The sequence below is a fragment of the Mastacembelus armatus genome, chromosome 10 (genome assembly GCF_900324485.2).
Source record: "Mastacembelus armatus chromosome 10, fMasArm1.2, whole genome shotgun sequence".
NCBI classification, from domain to species: domain Eukaryota; kingdom Metazoa; phylum Chordata; class Actinopteri; order Synbranchiformes; family Mastacembelidae; genus Mastacembelus; species Mastacembelus armatus.
In genome coordinates, this window is record NC_046642.1 from 16266247 (window position 1) to 16294160 (window position 27914).

The 27914-nt window shown below is 42.2% G+C and overlaps 3 protein-coding genes across 5 annotated transcripts; 2 read left to right on the forward strand and 1 right to left on the reverse strand.

Moving 5' to 3' along the window:
• Nucleotides 1–919: 919 nt before the first annotated feature.
• Nucleotides 920–6616, forward strand: hnrnph1 (heterogeneous nuclear ribonucleoprotein H1). 2 transcript variants are annotated; one of them, XM_026330110.1, is made up of 11 exons: nucleotides 920–1053; nucleotides 2153–2249; nucleotides 2336–2491; nucleotides 2587–2730; nucleotides 3631–3769; nucleotides 4524–4702; nucleotides 4822–4934; nucleotides 5056–5191; nucleotides 5279–5362; nucleotides 5538–5630; nucleotides 5808–6616. In XM_026330110.1, exons 2-11 carry the CDS (start codon nucleotides 2168–2170, stop codon nucleotides 5813–5815), a joined length of 1134 nt encoding a protein of 377 aa, XP_026185895.1. In that variant the 5' UTR covers nucleotides 920–1053; nucleotides 2153–2167; the 3' UTR covers nucleotides 5816–6616. The 2 variants fall into 2 exon arrangements, with proteins under 2 accessions (XP_026185895.1, XP_026185894.1); XM_026330109.1 differs by having other exon boundaries at nucleotides 5812–6616.
• Nucleotides 6611–11642, reverse strand: rufy1 (RUN and FYVE domain containing 1). Its single transcript, XM_026330108.1, has 17 exons — nucleotides 11302–11642; nucleotides 10825–11004; nucleotides 10589–10706; nucleotides 10387–10488; nucleotides 10148–10271; nucleotides 9970–10031; nucleotides 9703–9838; nucleotides 9504–9605; nucleotides 9296–9412; nucleotides 8967–9134; nucleotides 8792–8889; nucleotides 8585–8704; nucleotides 8191–8320; nucleotides 7740–7834; nucleotides 7605–7653; nucleotides 7441–7518; nucleotides 6611–7349 (listed from the first exon to the last, which is right to left on the reverse strand). Exons 1-17 carry the CDS (start codon nucleotides 11624–11626, stop codon nucleotides 7206–7208), a joined length of 2148 nt encoding a protein of 715 aa, XP_026185893.1. The 5' UTR covers nucleotides 11627–11642; the 3' UTR covers nucleotides 6611–7205.
• A 1494-nt stretch (nucleotides 11643–13136) lies between these two features.
• On the forward strand, nucleotides 13137–16036 carry hbegfa (heparin-binding EGF-like growth factor a). 2 transcript variants are annotated; one of them, XM_026331096.2, is made up of 6 exons: nucleotides 13138–13415; nucleotides 14124–14372; nucleotides 14480–14669; nucleotides 14768–14920; nucleotides 15047–15133; nucleotides 15250–16036. In XM_026331096.2, exons 1-5 carry the CDS (start codon nucleotides 13373–13375, stop codon nucleotides 15117–15119), a joined length of 708 nt encoding a protein of 235 aa, XP_026186881.1. In that variant the 5' UTR covers nucleotides 13138–13372; the 3' UTR covers nucleotides 15120–15133; nucleotides 15250–16036. The 2 variants fall into 2 exon arrangements, with proteins under 2 accessions (XP_033181302.1, XP_026186881.1); XM_033325411.1 differs by lacking the exon at nucleotides 15250–16036 and having other exon boundaries at nucleotides 13137–13415; nucleotides 15047–15134.
• Nucleotides 16037–27914: the final 11878 nt, after the last annotated feature.

Sequence of the window (27914 nt, forward strand, 5' to 3'; positions counted from 1 at the left end):
TATATATATATATATATAGAGAGAGAGAGAGAGAGAGAGAGAGAGAGAGAGAGAGATACAATAAGCATGTTCACATTACCTGGGTTATATGTTATTTTCTGCTTCTTACAGATACAATATTTCTATATATAATAAATATAGTGCCACATCTGGCACTGTTTTAGCCATATCTGAAATTGTAATTCAATGAAGGGAAACTTCTCCCACCTACATTCTTAAACGACATTATTTTTTTCAACATACAACTTAGAGTATATCTTGATGGAGTTTATAATTTTGGGCTACCAACACACAAGGATCTCGTTTACCTGGGTGCAAGTCTGAGTGCTACTTGCTCAAAAAAGGGCGATTTATGCTTCTGTGTTGAATTATGCCCAAATAGTAGTAAAGGTTTGTGGTGAATGACATTGCCAGCGACATAGCCTACCTAAATAAATGTATGCTTGGTTACTGTCACACAGTAGCTGTTGTTTAAGGTTGACTTATTAGAGTCATTCAGTGTTTGTCATGATATTTTGTTATGTTTTCAGTTTTGAATATTGACACTCTACATTAAACGCACACTCTACCCTGAACGAAGCAGAAAAGCATTTAAAGTTAATGTCAGGTGTAAACAGGTTGACTTGGATTTGTAGGCCAGGAGTTGCCACCGGGACAGCCAGGGCCTGGGGCGGCGACGTCATAATTTTTTGGGCGTGAACGCGAGCCCGTCGGAGGCGCTTGGTTATTCAGCCGGGATTGCCAGGTTTGTATAAATATCCCCACTTCCGTCGATTTTAAGACCTTATAGAATATTTAACAAACGAGATTTTTTTTGTTCAAAGCACAACAATTGATTAATATTGCTAACAATTCTGTCTTAAATACTTAATCACGAGGAAAAACGTGAATGTATAATACTTTGAAACTGATGACATAATGAAGCGCGTCGTTTTGTAGTTTGTGAAAGGGGGATGGTTGGAGAGATCTGGCAACGTACTGCAAGGTTTCCGCTGCCTCACGAAGGTTTGATCATACAGATTCTCCGGCGTGTGGTTTCTACGCTTATATCAGGTAAATCAATCAGTGCAGATTTCGCTTGATTTATAACCCCAAGTTCGCTCAGTTTGATAACACAGCACAGTTACTTGTCTGACCCCTTTGTGTTGGTTGTAACGTTACCGTTAGATAGCGAATGTTAGCTCGGAAGCTAACGGCTAATTGTTAACGCTAAAAACATGGCGCACGCTAAGAGGGCCGCTTTTGTTCTTGTGTCTGGGGTGCGGTAGCGAGCGTGCTGAAGGCCACGCATCCTGTCTAAAACAAACGAGGTCATTAATTACTCACGTATAATCCGTCTTCTGGGAAGGCTTAAGCACGTATAGGAAAGCCTCAACACTACAAAAAAATCTCTATGAAAGTAGCACCGTTAGCGCGAGACGTTGTGCCGCTAGCGGAGATTGACTTCAAATTCGCGCCTTTTGTTAAGCGGTGACTTTTAGTTAGGCACCGTCGGGAATGATTTAATTATGATAATTCCTTATGATATGTTTCCAGGCAAGAGCTCGGCTGCAGCCAAAAAACACGACACTGTGATTTCTCATTTAGTAACTTCCATATCGGTTGGCACAGGTGAACTGCCTCAAGATGGCGCTGCCGACAAATTCACATTGTCTTCACATCGGGTCCATAGAACCGACCCCCGTAATTGACCGCGATCACTCGAAACTGTAGATAAAACAGTATTTTCAATCCAGACAAGTAATACCACATCCAGTGCTACCCACGTGGTAACTCTACACCTGCAGCTGCGTGGGAGAAAACAACAGTATGCTCAGATTTCGAAATACAGATCGATGTTTCTTATTTAGGAAGGAAAATTAGTGTTTGAATCAAACTGAATTGCACATGGGTTGAGAGACACTGAGTTTGAGTGTATGGAGTTTGCTCGTGGAGCCCCATCTAAAGAAGCACACAATCACTGGGACTCAGGGAGAAGTGCTGGAGTGGGACACGTATGAAAAGGGTTAAAACTCCAAATGAAAAAAAACTGCAAAATAGTATCTTTGGGATAAATACAGTCTCCGGCCTCTACTGGCACTTGTGAGCTCTGAAAACAGAACTTTTAAAACTGTTGTTTTTTTGTTTTGTTTTGTTTTTTTTCCTTCATCAGGGATTGTGACTAGTCATGGCTGATGAGGGATATGTAGTACGCATTAGGGGTCTCCCTTGGTCCTGTTCAGTGGATGAAGTACAGAGGTTTTTCTCAGGTATGTATTTATCTATTTTTTCATTTAGTGAAATATTTGAAGAACTAAATTAATCAAAATTGACTTGATAACAAATTTAAATGCAGATTGTAAAATTGTCAACAACGGAAGTGGCATCCACTTCACCTACACAAGAGAGGGGCGTCCTAGTGGGGAGGCATTCGTTGAGCTGGAAACAGAGGAAGACCTGAAGATTGCAGTAAAGAAGGACAGAGAAACCATGGGTCACAGATATGTGGAAGGTACACACAAGTTCTTGTAGATAATTACTCCTTTGTGATCAGCACCATAATTGGAAACCGTGATAGCTAAATTTTTTTTGTGTCTTGTGATGTAGTGTTTAAATCCAACAACGTCGAGATGGACTGGGTCATGAAGCACACAGGTCCAAACTGTCCAGAGACAGCAGGAGATGGGCTAGTCCGGCTCCGGGGCCTTCCCTTTGGCTGCAGCAAAGAGGAGATAGTACAGTTTTTCTCAGGTAAGAATAGATCTTACACAGGGGTTAATTGTAAACTCCTTAGATTAATGTTGGTAATTGAAACTTTTTTTCCTCCCATCTTCCTTTTCTTGTTTCTTTTCTCTTATGCACACTGACTTATTTTTGTATCTGATTTTAAAAAGGTGTCAGTATGCCATTGGAACAAGATCATTTCTGAATATTGTTATGAATTAGAAGGAGCAAAATGATTTAGGTTCTTGAATTGATGATCAATGAGAAAATGACGCTGGAAAAGGAAGCTCGTCAAAATTTGAAGGCCTGATGTTTTTCAAGGGCAGAAACCTGTGATGTAATACCCTTTCTCATCTTTGCCCGTCATTATCCATCTTGAGCACACGTTCATTTTTAATTTTTTTTTTGCCTGTAATTAGGTCTGATCTTGTAAAACAGTCTCATGAGATTTGTTTTTATCTATCCCTAATGTTAATTTACTAATGGGTCCCACTCATCGATATGACAGTTCTTAGCCCAGTATCATTTTCTTTTTTTCCCCATTTCCACACACAAGTCTTAAAAATGCATTTTCTGTCACGTACAGTCTGTCAAATGTTAGATTTTAGTAACGGGCAAACAGTAATTTAAGTCATGTCACCCTCCAGGATCTTGTCCTCTCTTCATCAACATACCAATACTAGCCTGATGTCCCACGCAGTGCCCTTCTCCATATCCTCCCTCTTTCCTCTCATTTCTATTTTATCCCCAAATACAGTAAATGTAACTAATTTAAATGGCCAGTCACTGGTTAAAAACTAAACTGGTATGTGTGATGATGTATAGAGTTTTCCATAAGTTTTCTATCTCTTTAGAGAAAGTTCTCTCTGTGATTGGGCATGTGATTTAATATGTCCCCTGCTGGGGTTATCTGTCCTTGGGTTGAAGGGTTGGAAATCGTGCCAAATGGGATAACATTGCCGGTGGACATCCAGGGGAGGAGTACGGGGGAGGCCTTCGTGCAGTTTGCTTCACAGGATATAGCTGAAAAGGCTCTAAAGAAACACAAGGAAAGAATAGGGCACAGGTGGGGATGGTTGGTTGGTTGGTTGGCTGGATAAGTTGCTTTTCTTATGGTGTGCACCTTTAACATCTGAACCAAATGCAAACCTGACACTACATTAATCTTGGTTAATTTAAGCACATGTGTAATATCTACCACATACATGTACACTAATTGCCATGTTAGTTCCAGCAATGCCACACAATCACGATGTTCAGTGGGAAGATTAGTGCTTAGGCACCATTCAAAAACATGAGACAAATCCTGAATTAGAGCACATGATTAATTTGCAAAATAAATGGTGTCTTAGCACTAAACATGAGTCCAGGTTGATAAATGGTAAGGAATCTCTAGTGGTAAAATCAGAGGGCCACTGTACACAAGGATTTGGAGCCCACTGTTACAGGTAATGCTTAGAGTGGGCTGCAGAAGGGCTGGGGCCCTCTCTGTCCCTCTATTACCAGGACAATGGCTGTCATTGCAAGGACACAGGACGCTCTATACAACATATTGAACCAGATCTGTAAATCACTTCAGGTAACCATAAGAAAAGTGTGAAAATCATTCAGGCCCTTTTCAATTTGGTTAGCTTACTGTTATCACCTCAGTTAAGTTATTCTTTTAATCTGCTTTAACAACTAGAATTAAGTGTTGAAAGATATTACTACGTATGGACTACACCATGACAGCATCTGCATAGAGCAGTTTTGTCAGTAATGAGCAAATGCAGCCTTGATCCATTTCTCCTGCCCTCACTGTGGCATTTCTATGCTCTTAGGTACATTGAAATCTTCAAGAGTAGCCGCGCTGAGGTGCGGACCCATTACGAGCCCCAGCGGAAACCCATGGGCATGCAGAGACCTGGCCCTTATGACCGGCCCTCCGGTGGTCGCGGATACAACATGATGGGCCGAGGGGGATCTTATGACAGAATGCGTCGCGGAGGCTATGGAGGAGGTGTGTATCATGTGGGCCGAAGGGCAACTGAAATGTCTTAAATAATTTGACTTCTATGCTACATAAGAAAGTAAGATTCAATGCAAGACCTTGTGGTGATCTTCATGATATATGCTCAGGTGTATCGGATGGCCGGTATGGAGATGGCGGCTCTTCCTTCCAGAGTACAACAGGCCACTGTGTCCACATGAGGGGTCTGCCATACAGAGCCACGGAGACAGACATCTACAATGTAAGTTGTATGAACAACTGCAAAGCATCAGTGAAATGACTGGACTGAATTTTATTTGGAGCATATTGCAGACATTTGGGTTGTATTTTGAACACGTCTCTCCTTCGTTTCAATTCTGTAGTTCTTCTCACCATTGAATCCAGTGCGAGTCCATATTGAGATTGGCCCAGACGGCAGGGTAACCGGGGAGGCAGATGTAGAGTTTGCAACACACGAGGATGCTGTGGCTGCTATGTCCAAGGACAAAGCTAACATGCGTGAGTTCAAAATAAATAAATCTATCACTTGTGACCGGTGTATAAATGTTAATAATAATGTTTATGGTTTCCCTCTCTGCTCCCCAGAGCACCGCTACGTGGAGCTGTTCTTAAACTCAACAGCTGGTGGTAGTAACGGAGCCTACGGCAGCCAGATGATGGGTGGCATGGGTGAGTGTAAGGCTTGGTGGTTTTGAGACTAGACTAGTTAGCATTAAAATGTCCTTGAGACAAGCAGTGGCATTGTAACAACATGCAGCTACACAAAATATAATGTAACATCTTCACAAAGTTTTGTGCTACTTTAATTTCCTCTTCAAGCTGATGTGATTTGTTCTCTCTACAGGGAACCAGTCATCTTACAGTGGTGGCCAGCTGAGCTCAGGGTACTCTGGTGGGTACAGCAGCCAAGGAAACATGGGCGGCTACAGTGACTATAGTGAGTGTCAGCTCTGTTACAATAAGTTTCTTCTACAGCCATCCTAATCTACACCTTTTGCCGCTCTCAATATGATTCATAAACTAGGGCAGTAATTTGCAACACACATCTCCTTTTCCCTGCGCATGACTCCTTGAAGAACTCCTTGGTCCTATAGTATGTATTCTCTCTCTCTTGTTAGGTAACCAGGGCGGAATGGGAAGCAGTTACTATGGCAGCGGAGGAGGAGGAAGCAGAGGCTCTATGAATGGACTTGGCGGTGGATGGGGAATGTAGATTTTTTTTTTTTTTCGTATTAATTTTTTTTTTTTTTTTGTTGTATTTTTAAGTCAGCATATTTTGCTGGAAGGACTGGAAACATAAACCTCACCACTAAAGACATGGCAGGGTCAGGTGAGGTTGTTTCTAAATTAGCAAGGGGGTAGGGTTTGTATTTTATTTTTTTTTTTTTAGTGTATGATCTTCAGAAACAAGTGAGATCATCTGGTGTCACAATATGTCAGACGTGCTGTTCGTCTTCCCCGTTCCTCACCAATTTGACACAAGACAGAAACTGCTTTAAATTTTCATCAGGACATGTGCTGTTTTTGTTACTATTCTCCAAACACCTGGCTGTTTCTCAAGGTTAGCTCATCCTGTGCTGGTGGGTTTAACACAAGTTTCAATGTCTGAGTGCATGAACAAAACAAAAAAAAAAAGCGTGTCTGGTATTTGATGTTTAGACCCTGTTTCATCTTCTGTGTAGTGGGTAGCCTTTTTTATTTCCAGTTTAAAACCTGAATTTGAGACTTCATGTCATCAGAGCATGTTTTGTTAAGGTGTGACTGTTGATAGCGCAGTTTTGTTTTTTTGCTTTTTTGGATGAGGGCTATGTCAAGGGCAAGTGAATTTCAAATCTACTGACATGAAAGTTTCTACAGCTTCAAATGCTATTTGTATTTTCCGTGCACAAAATGAATAAACTAGACTGGAATATCTAATTGAAACAATGTTGTAAAAAATGAGGCTTTATTCACTTACCAAATATCTAGATTTAAAAAGAAAAACGTCTGGTCACCATTTTCTAATTAATGACGAAAATGGCTTTGTAGCTGTTAACACGATCCACAAAACCCTGATGATACATTCTAAAAGAGTTGGACTTATAACATTCCACAGTCATTTACAGAATTTTGCATGTATCCAGCAGTGGGCCTGTAGGGGTAAAATTAGTTTCTGAATGGCTGCATGACAAGTTGCACACATGGTCCTCAACAAAAGCTGGAGACCTGGACATGCCCTACACCCATGGTCTGAATTAGAAAAACTACATATATTAAAAAGTGAGTATCAAACTGCTGATACTCCAGCAGTGATCATATAAATATGCAAAACTATATCATCATCTGAGCAAAGTCAATCCTCTAACAGTCTGCATAAAATATATAAGCTCATCCCATTGGTGGTAATAGTGGTTCCTTATTTAATACAGAAATGTTAATGAATTTCAGGTAACAATTAATAAAAAAAATGATAGATGAGCATGTACAGTGTTTGAAAGCTGCTGTCGAACCATTTAAGCTTGTAGATGTTTTGTCAGGAACCTGTGGAGGAGCTTCGCTGCAGCAGGAGGGAGTGGCACACGTCGCACACCCGAACAGGCCGAGGGTAAGAAGGTAAGGCCAGCTCGTTGCTGGAGCAACTGTTGCAATAGATGTCTCCACAGTTTCTGCAGTGGTGCTGCAACACACAAATATACACTGCTTATTGAAATGAATGGAGCATACTGCAGAAGTGTGCAAGGTAAATGCGGAGACAAAAAAAAGCGTGCCTTTCTGCGTGAGATGGAGAACTCTTTCTGGCATTGCTTGCACTGAGTGGCTTCATCGTCTTTAAGCCAGGCGTGTCCCTGATGGGAGCAGCAAACAGAAAATAAGGCTTCTCTGATTTTTCCACATTTTTACAGCATCCATTCTCAAGTCAGTCACATTTTACCTTCAGGGCTTTGTTGACCTCTTTGAAGTCCTCCATCTTAAGTTTAGACCTTAGACAAAATTAAAGTTCATATAAAAAAAACCCCTCATAACAACAAATGACAGGGACTAGTAGAAAAAAAGGCAAAACACTGACTGGCTGAGATGCAGTCCCATCTCCTGTAGTGCCTGTTCCTGCTGTTCACACGTCTGTTGCAGCTGCTTCTTCTCCTGCTTCAAATTCTGCAGCTCCTGCCCCAGTAATTGACATTTTAAAAAAGCACCATAAGCTCACATTACTGTACAGGGTTAGTATTTGTGCAATTCAGATAAATGCAAAACTACAAAAGAAAAAAAAAAAAAAAAAGATATGAAATGTTTTGCTCAGGCTGTTGCACCAATGGAGCTACTACAGTATATATGAGTTAAGATGAACATGGCAGCTGTGATAAAATAACTTCTATGCCTCATAGTTATTTTGTGGCTTTTTGTAAATCAGAATGGACCATATACAACGATGAAGAAACGAACAATAAAATACTAATGAAGATGTGAAACTTAGCTACATCTAGAGCTGGGTGACCTAACCCCAGACATGCAGCACTGACCGTGTGCAGGCCCTGCAATTGTTGCAATTGTGTGCGGAGCTCAGTGCTGTTGTCCTGCTCCCTCTGGAGAGCTTTCTGTAGGTTTTGTCTCTGTTCCCTCTCAGCACGCAGCTCAGTCTCCAAACCCTGCCTGTGCTCAGAGAGGACAAAGTGTTACTCAGATTCAGCAATGTGTGTGTAAGGCTGCATATTCAAAAGGCTTTATAAAATTTCACCTTATTAGATGAAGAACTGCCTTTCTGCACCACAAATGGCTCATGAACTAAATTAGTGCAGTGTTATAAATCTAATCTGCAGACTGGCTTTTATGGTAACTTCTTTTTATATTTGCCCTTTATCAACTTTTTTATAGTCATTTTTGTTGTTGTCGTCACATTATAGTTATAGTCTCAACCTTAGTGTGTCCAGATCAGTCAGTTGTTTCTGCAAAGCATCCACTTTTCCTTCCAATTCCAACCTCATGTCCTCGTCTGACCGGTCACTCCGTTTGCGCTCTCGCTCTGAGTTCTGTAGTCTGTTACACAGAAACCACCAAGAAGGATATTTATATAAAAGCATATTAGTTAAACACACATCAACTCACACATGCGCAAAGACATACCTCTGCTCTAGTTCCATCATGGCTTTCTCCATTTCATTCATCTTCTGCTCGAGCTGCACAGCCTGCGCCTGCTTTTTTTCTGCTTCTCTTTTCGAGTCCTAAAGAGCCAAAGTGATACAAACATGTGTCCAGTCTGACTGATCATGGAAGTGACAGGGCAGAATCGTGTGTTTACCTGAGCTTTGTGGAACATTTGCACGTTTAGAGTCTTCACTTGGTCAAGCTGGAGCCGCAGGGCTGCCAGCGTGTCCTGTTTCTCATGTGTGTCTTTCTCCAACAGCTTCATGGCCACTTCCATCTCCTGCTTTAACCCCACCTGCAGCTCCAACTCGCGCTCCAGCTCCTAAACATCATGCAATGCAAGCGCACAAATTTCAGTTCTGGATTCTAATCAGAACATCAAACACTAGACATAATGAAACCTCTACAAATAAGACTGTCTAATTATGCACTGACAATGAAATCTGAAGACTAAAAATTGTACATCCTACATCCTGTTGATACCTGGCGAATATGTTTTTCCTCCTTGTACTGCTTCCACACCACATTGTACATCTCATCAAGGCCTTGTCGAGTCTGTTTGTACGTCTCCAGCTCCACCTGGCTGTCCTGAAGTGCTGCCTGAAAAAAATACCACAAACCAACCGAACAGTTTGTGTCTTTTTCAAATATGAAGCAGTTTACTTGCTTTTAGAGTTGGATGTGCTCTGACCTCTTCCTTCTTTTGGCTGGACTGCAAAATTGACTCATTCTCCTTTCTTAGATGTTCCTGTTCCTCCCGCAGAGAGTTAATTCTGTCAGTCGCCGCTGTGAGCTGAGGAACAGAAAAACACATGCTTGTAACACGCCCAGTGCACACTGATGCTGCATTTGCAACAACCACACAACTGTTTCCACACAGTTCCTCTGACCTCCTCTACAAGTTTGCTGTTGGTCTTCTCCAGAGAGTCCATCTTAGCCTGCAGGTCACTGACGGTGCCACTTAAGTGACGATTTAACTCCTCGATGTAGTGTTTCTGATCTAATATGGCTGTCATCTTGGTGTCACTACAAGAAAACGAAAATCAGTTGAAGGGTGATGGGTGCCAGGGCCTTAATTCAAACTGTAGAAATTGTTGAAAATAAAATGAAAAGCAGTGCAGGTAAGAAAACCAAAATATCTGAAAACAAGAACTCACTCTTTTGGAGTCTCAGCGTTGGCTGGGTCTTTCAGGTAAAGAGAGAAGTCAATGACTCCAACCTAAATGGGAAAGGTAGGACCACTGGCTGTGTATCTTAAAGAACTAAATTGCCAAGGAGTGGACAAGGTGTGTAATCGCAGAAACATGTAAGCCCACAAAATCTGTCTGCACTCACCTGAGAATCAAGATCCTCCCCTTTAATACAGAGGTTGGCATCAATAACGTTAAGGCCCACCAGCAGCCCCCCCATCACCGCCCCCTCCTCTTCTAACATCAATGCTCCAGAGTCATAAAACTCACTGGGAGATTGATAAAGAGATGAGAAAACAAACATAAAATGTGGAAAACGAATGGTTACCTGACATGTACGAAATGCCTTGTGCTGAATCCACAGAACTCACAATCCTAACTAACCTCAGGAGATCCTTGCGATCCAGCACAGCCTTCATATAGTCGGCAACTTTCTTCTGCATGAGTGCCAAGTGCAGCCAAGCCCTTGCTCTCCCCAAACTGGTCCTAAAATAGAATAAAAGAAAATTTAACACCCAGTCATAAAACTAAAATTACTCATACTTTGCATTGTAGGCCGAGTGTGAAATGGTGCATAACAGCATACTTAATGCCAGGCAGGTCTCTAGCACTTGTGGCAATGTTAACAGACTCTGGACACAACTTCTCAACTAGTTCCAGAGGTCCCCATATGGACTTGTTCAGACCAATGAAAGATTTCTTGGCTGAAAAAAAAAAAAACAACAAACAAAACAAAACCAACACATGACAATGAATACTCTAATTCTGACTTGGAATTGAAGTTCATTATGTTCAAAGAGTCAGTTTCTTGCATTGTCCTACATTTCAGCCCATGTTTGAGGCAGTGCTCCAGGACAACAAAAAACTGCTGCAGGGGAGGGAACTCAGAGTCCAGTGTCCTGCCCAGGCTCAAGGAGGACTGGATTAAAACTTTGATGCTCAGCTTCAACATGCTGAGGAGGTTGGACCTTTCTATTGCCATGGGGTCCTTGGCGGGCACCACTGTAAAGTATGCAATGTAAAAACAAAATGAGATCAGTCGAACAGATGTAGGCTTCGTAGAGACATCATGCAAGCTTGTCTTCAAATACACAAAAAAACACCACAGCACGGTGGAGGCAAAGACAGATCTGCACAGTAACCAACGCCTCTTTGTAAAAGTTAGCTCATGAAGTAATGTGTCCTGACAGCTGACAACAACACAGACTCAAGAGGAAGTGAATGATATGGACCATGGCTGCACTGTTTCAAAACTTCCATACAAAGTGCGAGTTTCAGGGTCAAAGTTTAACAGCCTACCTGGAAGCTCTTTAGCGGTGTTGTTGAGTTCATTTTCGGGCTCCTTCTCCGTCGGGGAGCTGACAGCGGAGCCCTGTGAGGGCTTTCTCTGGGCAGCAGCATAGCTCACCCCGCTGCTAATCGTCTCCGTGGCCTTCCGAGCCAGAGACACGATGGGAGCCGACCAGCTGTTCTCTGCCGCCGTCGGAGCAGACTTCTCTGTCCGGCCACCCCCAACACTGTCTCCGGACTCGCCGTCGGTCGCAGCTCCTGAAACTTTAGGTAACTGTTGTTTAGCTTCGCCATCTCCAACAGCTGTGTTTACTTCCCCTGCCTCGTCGGCCATGTTTGTCACCCCTCCCCTCTCCCCCAGTTTTCACGTGACCAAACCACGCGCTTTTTCACCCCCTTCTTCTTCGCCTTCTTCTTCTACTTCTTCTTCGTCTTCTCCTTCTCTGCATCACCACCTACTGGACCGGGGAGTGGAAAAAACACAGCGACACAAAGTAAAATACAATCAGGTGAATTAATAATTAATCCAATGACTACATACTTTCCATGAAGTTACGTTTTCTAATGTCATTTTGTTATATTCTCCCCTTCATCTCTGCATTTGTTTGAGCTTTGTTACCGTTTGAAAAGAGATTGGAACAGATAGGGCTGCACATGGATTTCATAATCAGATGATTAAAAAAAAAACACAAAACTTACAGACCAGACGACATATGACATTTTCTGTAGTGTTGTATAATGTACACTGGTAGTCCTCTCCGAGTAAAGTCTGAGCAAGCATGTTGCATATCCCAGTTTTACCACCTGGTGGCGTAGACAAGCTGTGCACCAACCTCTTACAAAGTATTTTTATAATTCCCAGGCTTTGAGAAAGTCATCAGTCCAATTTATACCATGCACTTATCTTTTCACGTGCTGTTGGTTCTGTTAGTCTCCTATTTTTCTACTTCACTGTTATTGTACTTTCAATTTGTTCGAGGGTTACTTTACTGGGCCATTGCACTCTCTACCTGAAGCAATTGGAATAAATTGCAACACTAAAACCCAAAAGCCATGAGATGAGGGAATTATGTTATTATTATATTAACAACACGCATATTTTACAGCACTGGGAACCATTTTTGTTCAACTTTTATCTGGCTTTTTGTATTTCACTTTCCTATCTAACTAGTTTACGTTTGTCATTACTATCTATCTATCTATCTATCTGTCTATCTGTCTATCTGTCTGTCTGTCTGTCTGTCTGTCTGTCTGTCTGTCTATCTGTCTGTCTGTCTGTCTGTCTGTCTGTCTGTCTGTCTGTCTGTCTGTCTATCTATCTATCTATCTATCTATCTATCTATCTGTCTGTCTGTCTGTCTATCACTGCTTCATTGATATAGCCTATATGTTTACAAACTGTGGATAACTTGACTACAGTAGTGTAAAATGTCAATACTCCAGTAAAGTACCTCCAATTTGTCCTTAAGTACAGTGACCCCTTGAGTAAATGTACTTACGTAGTGTGTTAGTAAATCAGCATGTAAACCAAATATTAAATGCATTTCCCACCTTTTAGGCATCAGAAATAAAAATCTGCCTAATAATTTGAGCTGATAAGAACAAGGTGAACAGGTGTGCTAAATCTTTATGAAGAAGATGTGACAGAGTCGTCTTAATGAGTAAACCCAGCAATGAATGTGGAGAAAATCCTAAAATAAATGTAAAGTCAAATTAATTAAATTAACAGAAAATTATGTTTGCATGTTGTCACACATTTTGGCGCAGCTGCAGTTCAGAAGCGCACCGAGCGGACCGCTTGTGGGCGTGTTGACGACGGGCTATAAATACAGCGGTGCCTCTGTCCGGACGCTCTTTCCACCGCTGCTCTCAGGCTGAAACGGCACAGACACATCAGCCCTCCGAAGTAACGCGAAGAGGTCTCAGCAGGAAATTCATTTATCCAATATCACAGAAAAAAAAGAAAAAAAAACAAATTGGAGGAGGAACATTTAGAACCGGAATAAGTGGAAGGAAATACAACTTGTAACTCGTCATATTAAAAAGAAAAATCCGGAAAATCCCTGGAAGTTTTGACATCATGAGGATTTTTAGGGTTGTGCTGCTGCTGGTTCACGCCTTGGGTAAGATTCATGTGCCCCCTCGCCAAGATCTCAAGTGTGTTTCTCTCTGTTGGCCGGGACTGTTTGGCATTTTGCTTTATGCGCGCACCTCCGTGACACCGTCGCTCCTTGGTTGTTAGCGTGACTCTTTCAAGCGTGTCTTGTAAACTTCATAACTTTTAAGGGAACGGTTTTCATGATGCCAGGCTATTAGAGCGCTAATGGGGTCATCTCTCTATTTTAGAGCATGCTTTATGTAACTGGATACACTTATTTTTATCCCATATTCTTGCCTGACATTAGCTAACTGTCCATGCATTTTGTGTGTCTGTGTGTGCGCGCATGTGTGAAAAGACAGAGGAGCTATGTGCCAACTTTCATTTGCACCCTCGCAACATTTCTCTTTCGATGCATGCAAATCTAAACTGTGTGTGTTCCTGCGCAAGACCTGACCATCCTCTGCATCTGAGCCTGTGTATTTCCTAACAGAGAAATCAGGGTGTTTGCACTAAACTCCTCCAAAATCCCACTGGGAGCTTCCATGTGTGCAACATGTTTCAACTTGTCCACAGAGGTCCACCCACCTTGGCACAGTATTCTGTGTTCACTGATTGTCCCCTAGTGCCAGAGTTTCTTAGGTGTTTTGGAGGTCTGCTCTGTTAAAGACTGTGTCGAACCAAACTTAAAAGCAGTTTGTTATGTTTCAAACCCTCCTGTTCTCTCCTCCAGTGGTGTCCAGACTGGCCAGTGGTGCTGCAGTTGACAGGTATGAGAACGACAGGCAGCGTCACACCGCCGTTATCAACTTTTTGGGCACAACCAAAGACAAGAGGGTGGAGGACGAGAGCAGGAACACGGGCCCGACAACATTGGGGAATGGCTGGGAAGCTAAGGAGGAGGAGTACGGTGATGAATACTACTATGAAGATGAGTATCAAGATGACATGTCTGGAGACTACGAAGTGGAAATGCCACAAGGTAAGGCACAGTCACATATCTCATATTCTCACCATCTTAATTCAGTCAATACACTCTTCCTTTACAGAAACAATAAAATGTAATTGGTTTTTCTATTGTTGTTTTAGTTGCCATGTCAAGCAAGCCCAAAGACTCGTCTGCCATCCTGGAGGCTGAGAGCAAGACCAGGAGAGGAAAGGAAAGAAAGAAGGGGAGAGGGAAGGGAAAGAAGAGGGATCCTTGCCTGAAGAAGTATAAGGATTTCTGCATTCACGGCACCTGTCGGTACTTGAGGGACATCCGTGCTCCATCCTGTGTGTAAGTATTAGCTCTGTATCTACATGCATCGCCACTGCTCCTTCTTTTCAAGAATCGAACAGCTCACTGAATTATTAACCTCTGTGTCCCGTCTGCAGGTGCCACCCTGATTACTCAGGTGAGAGATGTGAGTTTTTCACCCTGCCTGTGCAGTCCCCTGAGGGCTACAACCGGACCACAGCCCTCGCTGTGGTGGCGGTAGTGCTGTCGTCCGTCTGCCTCACCATCATAGGGCTTTTACTAATGCTCAGGTATCTACAGCTACACACACAAAGACACACTCGCAACAATACACACTTGCAGAGTCTGTAGAGACTTTGCTAATAATAAAGTAGACACAGCATAATCTCTAAAAGATTTTCTTTTGTTCACTGCAGGTTTCACAAGCGGGGAGCGTATGATGTAGAGAATGAAGAGAAGGTCAAACTAGGGTTAGTGTCCAACCACTGAAGACACAAAGTGGGGTGAGTAGTGAGGAACAGGCCTAACACACACGTACGCTCACAAATTTTTCTTCTGCTTTTGCTTGAATGAAATCAGGTTATACTGGTTGCCTAATTTTTTTTTCCTGGCATGTTAGGCAAAGATGCGGAAATTCTACCTCAAAATAGAAAAAGAGAAGTTAACTGCGAAAGGGGGACCTAGAGGAAAAAGGAACGTACATGAGGAAGGCAACAGAGGAAGCCTGCCCAACCCTCTTCTGGACATTCAGATGAAAAAGGGGCAGCTGTATTCCTGAAGGCCTCAGAAGAAGATATGGCCCACCTGAAACTGGAATACTAAAGGGCCAGATGATGGATTGGAGATGTGATGAGCATTTGGTGATGAGCATGAAGGAATGAGGAGAAAAGAGAACATGTCTAGACTCTGCTGCTTCTTGACTGTGTGAAAAGTCATTTCAGACTGAACTGAAAAAGAAAAGATTCTGAACAGTGGGAGCTCAACCTGGATTTTTTTTTCTCAACAAACAGCATTTTCTATTTTCCTTCACAAGTCCATCTTTTTTGTGTATAGTAAACAGTATATTTATAATTCTAATTTATTTATTTAAGCTAACTGTATTTATAGAGATTTTTAACCACCTCCAGCAATTTTTAAAATAATGATGTTACAATTTTTTTTTTATATTTCTTATTGGATAATATTTATTTATGAAACCGAGAAACAAACAATGCAGAAGCTCCTTGTGATATGAAATATTTCATAAAAAGATATATCCACAAATGTCTGGCTTTAATTTTGGCAATCAGTAAATGATCAGTAACACTGTGATTAATAAATAAGACCATTGAAGAGATGTTATCCTTTTTTTTTTTTTCTTGTTCTGGGTGTTTTAGGTGAAAGCATTGCTGTTCAGGAACGCCCTTCTCACACTCTAAAAGTTACACGCATTCACGACTAGAAACTGCCCAGTTCGACCAGCTGGATGGGTCAGACACAAAGCAGCTCCACAGCCTTGCTCAAAGGCACACTGGTGGTGGTGGTGCTCCCACATTTAACCTGCAGGTTCAGGGATCTTTAGGCCACATTAGGCTTAGTTTTCTGCCTCAGTGTTATAATGACAATGTCATTATGATATAGTGCTACAGAGCACTGGCTGTGTATGGATTATAAGTAACACAAAAACTGTGCATGCAGCGTCTGTATTACAAAAGGACTCTGACAAGGGAGTCAAATATCAGTGCACTGTAGAATTAGTCATTTGGATTAAATGTATTATATTGTCCTGTTCTTGTACCATCATTTTACGTGAAACTCCCTCAGATCTGAGTTAAGCTGTCAAGCAAAAAAAAAAAAAAAAAAAATGAAGTCCTGTCCTGCAGTTTTGAAGTGATATTTTTCATGTCATTTTTCACTGCAAAATAAAAAAAAAAAAAAAAAGATTATCTGAATTTGTGACTTCTGTACTTTGTCTGCACATGAATATCTGGTTATCTCACCCATCTTTACAGTCTCAGATGTGTTACCAATATTGTTTTCATTCTTTGGTTCGCTTCCTGAGTCTGACCACACATTAATGTGATATTGTAAAATGGCTGGTTGGGTAATGATAACACCAATGTTCTTTTGGCCCATTCAGGAGCTGTAATTACTGTAAACTCTGATGTGAGAGCTGCCATTTTTAAACAAAACACCTGTATCCTGGCTATTAGTGCTGTTATGCTCAGTGCTCACAAGGAAAATATTTTTAGTGTTGAATAGATATGGAAGAAGAAAGCTTTTCTGGTTATCTGGGTGGGCTGTGCAATGTCAATGTTAGTGTTTAGCTGGTCACTTATTTGGTAGTTTAACAAAGCAGTTGTGTGAAAATGAATGTTTCCCTGAGGCTTTTCTCATTGGACCAAATGAAAAACAGTCTCATCGTTAGTCTCGCTGTCAGATCAGACACACTGAAAGTAAAGACTCAACTCACCACTGTGTGTTTGTGCTGAGCCAGGGGGAACAGATGTGCGGTGGATAGGCCATAGAACACCTGAAGTTCAGCCACAACACATCATGCCAGAGCACCACACATCATTACTCACACAGCCAACAGATGTCATGTTCAAAGACACACCACCAACTATTACATGTGAGACCTCAACCAGCCCTGAATGCCGCAGAGTTCAGAGAGACCACATACGACAAATACTAGCAGGATGCAACAATGCTGTCATGTATGCCGCACGCAGGTCTAATAGGGGTAAGGACAGTCAAAAGCCCCAGCTGGACTCAAAGGCAGGCTGAGACACAGCCAAGTGTTAGTCACCCCTTGAAGTCACCTCCTACACGGATGTTGTTACACCGACACCATGTGTGTGTGTGTGTGTGTGTGAATGGGACTGTGGTGCAGTAATGCCTTTTTGCTGCATCTGTGTGGGTTACAGGGGTTAACCGAACTATTACAAGCAAAAATACACAGCAAAACGTAAGTGTTCACATGTTTGCCGTGGGATCGTCTTTAACACTGTTTGTGGGTTTTATTCCCATACTTTCTATATATACTGACTAAACAAGATACTGGAGGAATCACATGTTCACACTGGGGGATGGTGGTTAAAGACAGATGTTGAGCTGAGCCATAAGGGTGTGGTACCTGATTCAGGACTCAGCACTCCTCATACTATTTGTTGAGCATGTGAAAAAAAAGTAGTTCAGCATTAAACCTTCCCGGAAAAAAAATGCTATCCATGCACATATATCTGTACTTGCTCACTTTGCTTTATTAGTAGATAAGGTTTTCTCTGTGAGGCATTTATGGTCAGTGAAATTGAACATTATCTATCAAGGGGCAACTGGAGGCAAGAAAGTTAAAAAAAGAAAAAATACATCTAATGTAGCCACATGGATATAATCAACCTAAACATATGGGAAGTTATATTGTAGTCATATTGTCTACTGGAAACAACATAAGTACAAATTTGGAGATTTAGAAAAACTCAATTTAAAAATGCTTTGTTATGGATTGAGAAAAGGCTTAGTAGCACTCTACAGATTTAGCCTTGCACATCTTTATCACAAGCCAAATGCCAAATCGGCAGGTCAGATAGAGATTTGGGTGTGTTGTTTTAATAGCTTTTGTCAACTCAAGAACCTCAAGAAGAGATAAGCAGCAGTGTGCAGATGTCTGGCAAAGTCTCTTCTTTCTAACTCCACACCCCTAGATTTGGTGTTCACGTGACGGCCACAATATGCAGACAACTCTACTTTCTCAGTTACAAATATTGAGCTAATGTTCTTGTGCATTTGTGGCTAATCCTGTATAATTGCCCCAGGATTTCATATGCAGCAGGAAGAAATTCATACGCGTGTATGTTCAAATGCACACAAACGTGTATGTGTGTTTGTATGTGCGACAGGGGCTAGTCATTTACAGTAGTCGAGTCACCTAATCCCCGCCTCTCAATGTCAAGTAGCAGAGCACACAGAAATAGCGTCGTACAGTCATGCTCGCATAGCTGCTATTCCCGGGGCTGATGGCCACCAAAAGCTCAGAGAGATGGGAGTTTGCTGTGTTATGATTTGGTGGCCCATTGTTTGCCATGGGCGATGCACCACTCCTGAATTAGCTACCTTGTAGGGTCACAGTAATGGTTCCAGAGAAACTCCACATGCCCCTTTTCCTCACCTTCAGAGTGTTTTTGAATGTTCCTTGAGAGTATTTCCACACCTCCAAAGGCACTTCCTTTCAGGCTGGCGTGGGAATTGCCGGTGTACCAACATTGCTATTGTTTGTGACACTTTTTTGTGCTCACAGAAGGTGCATGTGTAACATAAAAGAATTTTAGATTCAGACATAATTTCATCACATTTTGAGGCACACCTCGATGTTAAAAGCAATAGCAGTTTTCATTTGTGGTGATGATATTTTAAAGAGATAATTTGTGCGGAAACAAATCATTGTTTATGTGTAAGGCTGTTTGCCTTATGTTGAGCACCAAATTAACCAATATACAGTAGAATATCCTACTTTAATGATCACAGACTAATGCATCTGTAACATTGTACTGATAACACAGCCACCGAACATTACCCAATAAAGCTTTCATAAAAAGATCTATATCCATTAGCAAATGAACCCACTTTGTTGCCTTGATATATTACCAAATAGACTTAAGTAATCAGATGCTGTAGTGGTTGCACTGGTTGAATCAGCAATGAGGAGGCTGAGTTTGTTGTGAAAGCTGCTTCCTGTCCCGCTGAAGAACAACAATGGGTATTTTCCACATTGATATGGAAGTGCGCACACCAACATTTGGTAACATAATCATTCTCTGAGTGGATATCATCAACAGGAACACATTATTACCTGAAATTAATGAGTGGCAAATGTTTGCTTTAGATGTTATGATCTAGATGTTATATTAATCAGTATGCATGCATACCATGCCACTGTCGCATAACAAAAAAAGGAGGCTGTGATGGTCACAATGTTTACACCGGTGTGGACAGCCACAGGGGAGAAGGGCAGGGAGGGTGACAGGAATAGGAGACAAGGTCGACACTGTAACATGAGAGAGGGAGTGAGAGATGAAGAGAGGAGGATGGAGAATGGGTCAAAGTGAAAATTTTCTACTTAGGAAGGTGCTGACTTGTCTTTGGTTGTGTGTGAATACAAAAGATTAAGGAGTTAGAGGAGCAGTGTCACTGTCACTGCCTGTCTTAGCTCTGACTTTTTCTTCAGTGCTTTGTTGATTTGCCCTTTAGCTCCCCAGCCAGTCTCTTTCTTTATTCCTGTCTCTCATACAACCATATCCCCCCCAGCATTTCCTCATCCTTTTCCTGTTCTTTTTACTGCTGAAACTGACATATATGCTCAGAGGATGTCTTGCCATTTGGCAGACAATTAATTAAAGCTAATTTCATTAACTTAAACTATATTTACTCCCAGGTTGACTGACCAACACCCCTCATGTCTTGACTCATACCTATTTGCTGCTCTACTTGATCAATTTCAGCTACTTTTCTTCACCTCAAACATGTTTTTTTTTTTTTTACAAATGCACCATTAAAGTAAATGGAGTGTATTGTGCAGGATGTGCATGCATTGTTCACTGAAATGTACTTTTTTGTGGGTGGGCAGTTTGAATCCTGTGCAGGAAAAGTGGTCAACTACATATAATGCCTTTGCATTACAGAATTTAAATACACTGAATGGCTGCTGCTATCTTTTAAAGGTAAAATGAAAATGGTGAGGTTCAGTTTGCATAGAACCCCCAAATCACCAAGTCTGTTTTTACTCCACACTGCTGCCTTCAGTAGAGTTGAAAACAGCTCATCTGGGTCCTGCCCATCTCCACTTGCCCCTGATGCCAGCAGGAGTTGGACAGGGACACCAGCAGATTCCCCTCTGCTGATGTCACCCTGTTGCACAGACACTTGTTATGTATCATGGTCACACTATTAAAATTCTCCCTGAGGTCTATTTAGGCCCCAAAGAGGCTGATGGTGGCATCACATTACGTACTGGGTAAGAGGAGAAGGGAGAGTCAGAGAGACAGTGAGAGAGAGGGACCACAGTCGGGTTAAGAAAGGACAGGGAAAGGAGGCAGGAGAAAAGAAGGAACAGAAAAAAAGGTGGATGGAGGGAAAGCCAGTGAAGAAGCTGGATATAAATGACCGTTCACCTAATCACCTTCACTTTTCCCCATATACACACGCGCAGTGAACAACAACTCACACAAACAACAGCATGTTGGCAATCTGGCAGGAAGGCTGGATGACTGCATGCTTGACTCATCTGTTTTCTCTGCCCCTTACAGTATGCCTGTGGTTCTCTGAAATTTAAAAAAAAAAACTCCTCCCATATCCGCCCAGCCTGTGTGTGTCTGTGTGTGTGCGTCTGTGTGTGTGTGTGTGTAAAAGCAGGAGCCTAATGGTGGTTTTAGAGGATCAGCCCAACGCGTGCTGGCCAGTTGAGCTGGCTCACACCACAGCTTATGACAAAGGAGAGGCGGAAGGATGTCAGAGCAGACGGCAGCAGGCTCTGGTTACAGCAAGGAGTGGGCTCCAGGCATTCTTCTTCACTGTGATTCTTTTGTGATTAGCTGCCGTTGAAACTGAAAGGGCATATTACCAAGGAAGCAAATATTTTTAGCAATCTTTATGGTTCCAGTTTGATCTGGAATGCATTCCAGGGAAAAACAGAAGGGAATTCACCTGTTGCATATCTCTGGTTACCTAAAATATTTGTATTTGGTAAGATTTCTCCATAGAATCACCAAAACATGAATGGATCTATCATGCAGTGTGTCAAATATTATCACAGAGGTTTCATTTAACTGCTCAATAATAAAATCCCACAGTCCCATAGAGTATTTGTGTTTGGCCCTGTATGAGGGATTCCACTACCTACTTCTGTTTCATTTTATGGTTCAAAGACATGAAGGTAAGGCCAACCCATATAAAAAAACAGCCTGAGGGTCTATGCATCAGTTCAGTGAGGGTGTAATCAGGCTTTGAGCTAAAAGCTTGGAGCTAGTTAGTCACCCACAGATTTAAAAAAAAAAAGGGTTTACAGCTTACAGTGCTGGAAATAAAACACAATTTTGACCTGCTGGTGGTACTAAATGATAAGTCAGGGTCTTACAAAGTCAGTAGGGTACATTTACTGTTAACCATGACTGTACCAAAATGTACTGTACTGTGTCGATCTATGCAACTCCACAAGAGCTGAATGTTTCAGACTGTCTATAACCGTTTGATGGGCTGGCAAGGTGTCCACAGTTACTCTGACTTCTCTCTTCAGTGTTTAATTTAAAACCCATGACCAAAACGTGGAAAATCCTCTCTTGAATTTCTTCATTCATCTGCATTCATCTCTAACACTCTACGACCGTTTTTCATCCCCCCCCCCTTCTCCCCACCACATGAGGTCGCCTCAGCAGCCCACAGGCTATTAGTGGGGTCCATGACCTCAGCAAGACTTTCCCTCTCAGTCTGTCCATCCACCCACTGTTGCTCTCTATGTTCCCTCTCTCCTGCCGCAGCCTGGAGACAGTGTGGGAGCTGTTCAGAGAGCAAGGAATGCAGAGGGAGCTCGCAGATCTCAGCTGCTGGAGGACAGAAGAGGGAGGAGAGGAAGGCAGGAGAGGGGGATTTTTCCTTGGATGAGGTCATGAATGATGGCTTCGCTCGGAGCAAGAGCTGAGCTTGTGGCAGACGCGCCCCTGCCTCCCTCTGCCAGCACACACACACACTCAGATGGAGAATGGGCTGAGCCCGTGGAAGCACTTGGTTGGCGGAGAGATGACATCTAGTTTTCATCTCTGCCCATTACAACACAGCTAATCTCCCAATCCAGATTGTTCTGTCTTTATCAACACACCACACATGACAGCTAGCTTTGCACAAGGCAGCAAAGTCAAGCCCCAGCGGACCACTTTACTGGACCCAGCCATGTGAAAAGCCCTGCTAAAATCTACCCCATTACTAGCTGAGAGATGGAAGTGATTAGTAACACACTTCAATTAGCATGCTCAGCACACATATAAGCACTGACACAGCTGGTTCAACAGCAATATTGTCTAATCCTGAGGAGTGATCTAATTCTGTATTACTGTACTGATTGGATGAGGAGTCCCAGTTAGTAGCGACTGTCGAGACAGCAGGATGATGGTGGTTGTTATTGTGATTACTCAGCCCCTTTTCCTCCCCATGTGTGAGTCACAGAGACCGATGCTCTGTGGCTTTGTGCCTCGGTGTGAAAAATATCTCTCCTTCCCTGAGCCCCCTTCCCCAGTGTGGATTTCGGGAATGTGACATACCACCAAAGCTTTGTCGGAGGAACAATAGGTCCCCGGTCTGAATGTGACACATCCCAGTGGGAGCACTTGTTTTTATACGTCCTCTGGATTAGGTGGAGTCACTCTTACAGTCCGTCCCAAACTGTCACTGGCACATCAAGTTTACAGTTGACTGTCAGGTGATTTTTGGCAGCTGTTGAGTGTCTGTGGTTGCCCATTGGCCATAGTGTTTGCAGTGTATCTGGCACTGGTTGGTGGTATATCATAGGCTGCCATTTGGCTGGTTTATTGGAGGCATAGGTGGTTGAAAGGGTATGCCAAGTCATTATTTAAAAGCAGAGGTGATCATTTTCTATAGGACATGACAGTAATGCAGCGCAGAACAGAGTCTAGACGTGAGATAGCTTGTGGTGTAGGATTGATTATCCACAAAAAAGGGAAGGCCCTCTATTTTTAAAAATAACACTTTAACTTTTTAGTTTTATTTAACCCCCGAAAACCCATTGTAATTAGGACAGGATAAGGTGTCAGTGATGTAGTCTTAAACCACACTAAATGCTTGTTTTTGTTCTATTGACAAAGGCTGCGAATATAATTTGGTGTCTATGGGACTGATTTAGAAAAATAAACTAGATTGAGTCTTTTAAGATTCCTTGGAAACCACAGATATTGTGTGTGTGTGTGTGTGTGTGTGTGTGTGTGTGTGTGTGTGTGTGTGTGCGTTTAATGCTATTTTGGGCATCAAAATATCACCTGCGGAATTCAATCAGTCCTCCCATCTGTTTTCATTTTCTCTTTATGTCTCTCTCTTTCTCATACACACACACACACACACACACACACACACACACACACACACCCACACACACACACACACACACACACACACACACACACACACAAGTTGCTTCACCATAAGAGGCCTCAATCTTGAAGACAGTAGTGTGATTGTTTGAGCCTGCAGGTGTGTTTGCTACTTTTAGAGTTACCTAACTACCAACTACTTCACTGACATCTTTATTGTCACTGAATTCCACCCCTCTTCAAACACTCCCTTCTTGTGCCTGCACTTATCTAAGGTTCAGGACAGGAGTTGCTGAGTGATTACATCTCAGCTCTGAAGAAGCCTAAGAAGGAAGTGAGCTTGGTAAATCACTCAGTAATTCACTGACCACAACGTCCCTCTGCCTCCATGTTCATTAACAGCTTTCCTTCCTTTTGACTCTCTTCCGACCTACGTCCATCCCAGTGGGGTATCGCCTCGCCCCCTCATCCAACAACAAAGACCCCACATCAAACAGAGTTACGACCTGCCAGGAAGTGACGTCACCACATCACAAGTCTTTGTGTAAGAGGCTTGGTTCACCCTGGACTCACTTCAATCCCTGCTGGGCCCCAGGTCTGAAGTAGTAGTTGTAATGTGAGTAGGTACTGGCTTTTGTCCAGGACTGTCCAGGACTTATATATATGTCAACTTCATTATAGCACCTTATATAGAGAAAAACAGGGAGAGTAAACCAGCAATAGTATTTTTTTTTATTTTTACTATGAATCTAACAGGCTTTTGTAGAGTGTGTGCCAGCCTTTGGTGTCCATCTCTATAGTTACTGAAAGCAATGCCAAGCAGAGAAAACATCATAAAAGAAAATTGCTGTTGCGTTTTGCAGTCATTATTGGATTCTATAGCTGGGTGGGTGGGAATAATTCATTGCAGATGTTTCTCTCTTTGTGAAACTGAAAGACATGTGTGTGCTCATGTGTCACTGTGGCATTACAGCAGACAGTGAGGATGAGGCAAGGTTAGTCAGTCATCTTCAGAAGCTCATGAACTCTCTTATCATTTTCTATTTGTGAAAGATAAAAGGTAATATTTTCTTTGCCCTGCGCGTTTCCCTTTGTCATTTTCCATCACCATTATCAGTGTGTATGAGTCAATACAGTAGTTTAACGTTCACTTGCTTAAGTAGGAACTTTATTTTGGTCTTTCTTTGGCTGACACTGGTCTTACCCCTCCCTAACACCTGCTCTCTACATTTCTTCACTTTGTCTGACACAGTTTTCCATTCACTTATCTCAGTATCAACTTTGTTTCACAGTTGGTAAAAATAACCCATCAGTCACGACCATTGTGGCTATTTATGCCACAGTAAACAGTGCTACACTGTTGTCTCACTTACCCATTTCATTTGCTTCAAACGTTCATGTGCTTCTTCCTGGTATTTTTATTTTTTTTGTAATCTAAAGCCTACACATTGTTGTCTATACTATGTGTGTCAAGTGGTGCTATGCATGTGTCCACTGTTCTCCTTACCAGAGCTCTGTTTGTGTAATACTGTACTGACTGGAAGAAGAGTCCCAGGCAAGGGGGAGATACGCTGTCTGCACTTGGGCAGTCTCTTCCTCCTGGCTGATTACTGCACAGCTCTAAGCACCACAAACGGAAACACAGAAAGGCACACATCCACCAAACACACACTGACGACACACTGTTGACCCTACACACCCAAGAAAAGGCCCGTCTTGCATAAACACAAAGATTGTTCTTTGTTTTTTCTTTCTGTTCAGTACCCTGTTCCTTACCAACATAGCTTGGGTTTCTTCCTTCTGTCTGTCAGTGGAGCTATTTTCAGCCGCTTTCTTTAGAGGTGGGTGTTAGTAGCCTAAAGTAACAGCAAACGCACTAAAAATACAAAATCTGAGCCGACCTAAAAATATACAGAAGAGGGAAGAGGGGGAAGAAGAGGATGTGGAGGGACAGAAACTAATGTCTGAACATTTTGTTTGTGTTTATGCTCAGCGTCACAGCTGTCATCTGCCATTATATGTGCAGGAACACACACACACACACACACACACACATTTCATATTCATTTAACCTGTCACTATGATGTGTTATTTTCACTGGAAATGGGTTTTGCCACTGTTATGATCAGTATACACCAAGCTTGCTTGATGACAACTTGCTGATCTGGCTTCTTTCCTGTTTTCTTCTACACTGGAATCTGTTGCTTCACTCATTTTCACTATTTTCACTTTTAGTCGCACTTAGGGTGTTGCTTGACCCAAAACAGTAACAGGGCTTTTTCATCACCATTGTCCACTCTTTTCCTTACTAGAGCTCAGTATCTAAGAATAAGTAGTTTAAAGCCTTGCTGTACATGTAGAGTTTATATTTGATTATATCATCTTTACCCTCCCCAGTGAGATTTGGTGCAGTATAAGTGTTGCCTCCAGCCCATTTGTTTCAGCAGTGCATGGATAGCCATTGTTGTCCATCGTGTCTTTTTCAACACTACCATTTGTGGTACCGATACTATAAAAAGTAACAATTCTAGACACGAGGGATTTTCCTAAATCTGTCCAGCTAGAGTAATAACTAGTCTATCTTTGGAAAATGTTTTTTCTTAAAAATCTAAATATTAACACCCTCACACGGCGAGCAAACCAAATAAAGCACTTCACCATTGTGAAGCACTGCACTCCTATAATGTTGTTGGACATAAATTGATGTCTTTTTTATTCCTTACATTCTGCTTCCTTTCCAAAGTCTAGTGCCTAAGGAGTTAAGTGGGCAAAGTAGATGTAGGCTGAATGTCATAACTGCTAGTTTCAAGTTAATCAGCTGCCAGTAATGGCCTCAAAACCCTGTTTGTTGCAGTTTATGTACTTCACAGAAAGAGCAAAAAGTCCATTGTCCTTAACTTTTCTTTTTCACCCCTCAGGGTTATGAGATCACAATGTGACCAAAATCCACTTTGTAAATGTTCACATATTATGCATCCTGGTGTGATCAGGTGATAAATCAAAAGACGTGGTGGTCATTCTCACCACATGACACACCGGTTACAGTTTCACAAATACAGCTAATGGGATATCATAACACCTGAGCACATAATACAATGGTAGTTTGAACCTGTAGGAAAATTACAGGGGTGTATTCGGGGAATTTTTTCACACACAGTAGCTAATCTCACAAAAATAGTTTTTAGTGCCCTTCATCTTCCCCCTAACCATAAGTGGGATCCTGAGTCACTGTAAAGCAACAAAAGAATGGCACAAACATGCACACTCACACATCTGTACACTGTCCCAGCAGATGAAGACAATGACAAATGTCTTGTCATTTGATTGAATATGTCACAGACCAACTTTTAATTCCTCAGAAAAATGACAGCTGGCAATGAAGCAGGCCACTTCCTTTGCTTTATTTGAACCATTGTGGTTACATTAATCCTTACTTCCGTTGTATGCTGACAGCACTCACTCATGTGGTTTTTTTTCTCTAATACAGTTGTATCAGAAAGTCCCACCACTTCACTGACACATATCACCCTCCACTACACTCTTTCTCACTCTTTCCCCCTCCCTCTCTTTCCAATTCTGCTGTGTCTGAGTGGGTGCCCTGGCTGTGTCATGCTGCTGTGCTGCTACATTCCTCTCTGACCAGTTCCTGTGTTGTCTCAAAACAGTACTGACAAGGGCAAGAAAAGAGAGAACAGAGCAGAGGCCCGAAACTGGCAAATATGACAAACAAAGACGTCAAAAGAGGGTGGCTCAGTGAGATCACTGCTGCCGTGATGCCATGGAAATGCTTGTAGCCTCAGTGCAGATGCCGAATGATAATTTTGATCCAAACGCTTATAAATGCAACATGTTTGATGTTTGTACATTTTTTGAGTTAATAGTAAAAATACAATTTAAGAGGATATGGCCTCACTGTCTCCCCACACAGAAGTGGATCTTCAGTCTACAAACATGGAGAAGCTGAAATAACAAGTGTTTCAAGTGAGGAAGTGTGATTGTTGTAAGGATAAAAGGGCTGAGGGAAGGTGGGGGGTTTCAACCAGCTTTTTGTATGCTGTCTTATCAAAGAAACCTCAATGCCAATCTCTTGACCTTCAAATCAGTCAAAGCGAAAAAAAAGGCACTGCATGGGCAGACACAGAGACATACACACAAAATGCCCCAGTGGGAAACCACTGCCATGGTAGTAGCAATTTCCCCAAATCCTCCTGGGTAT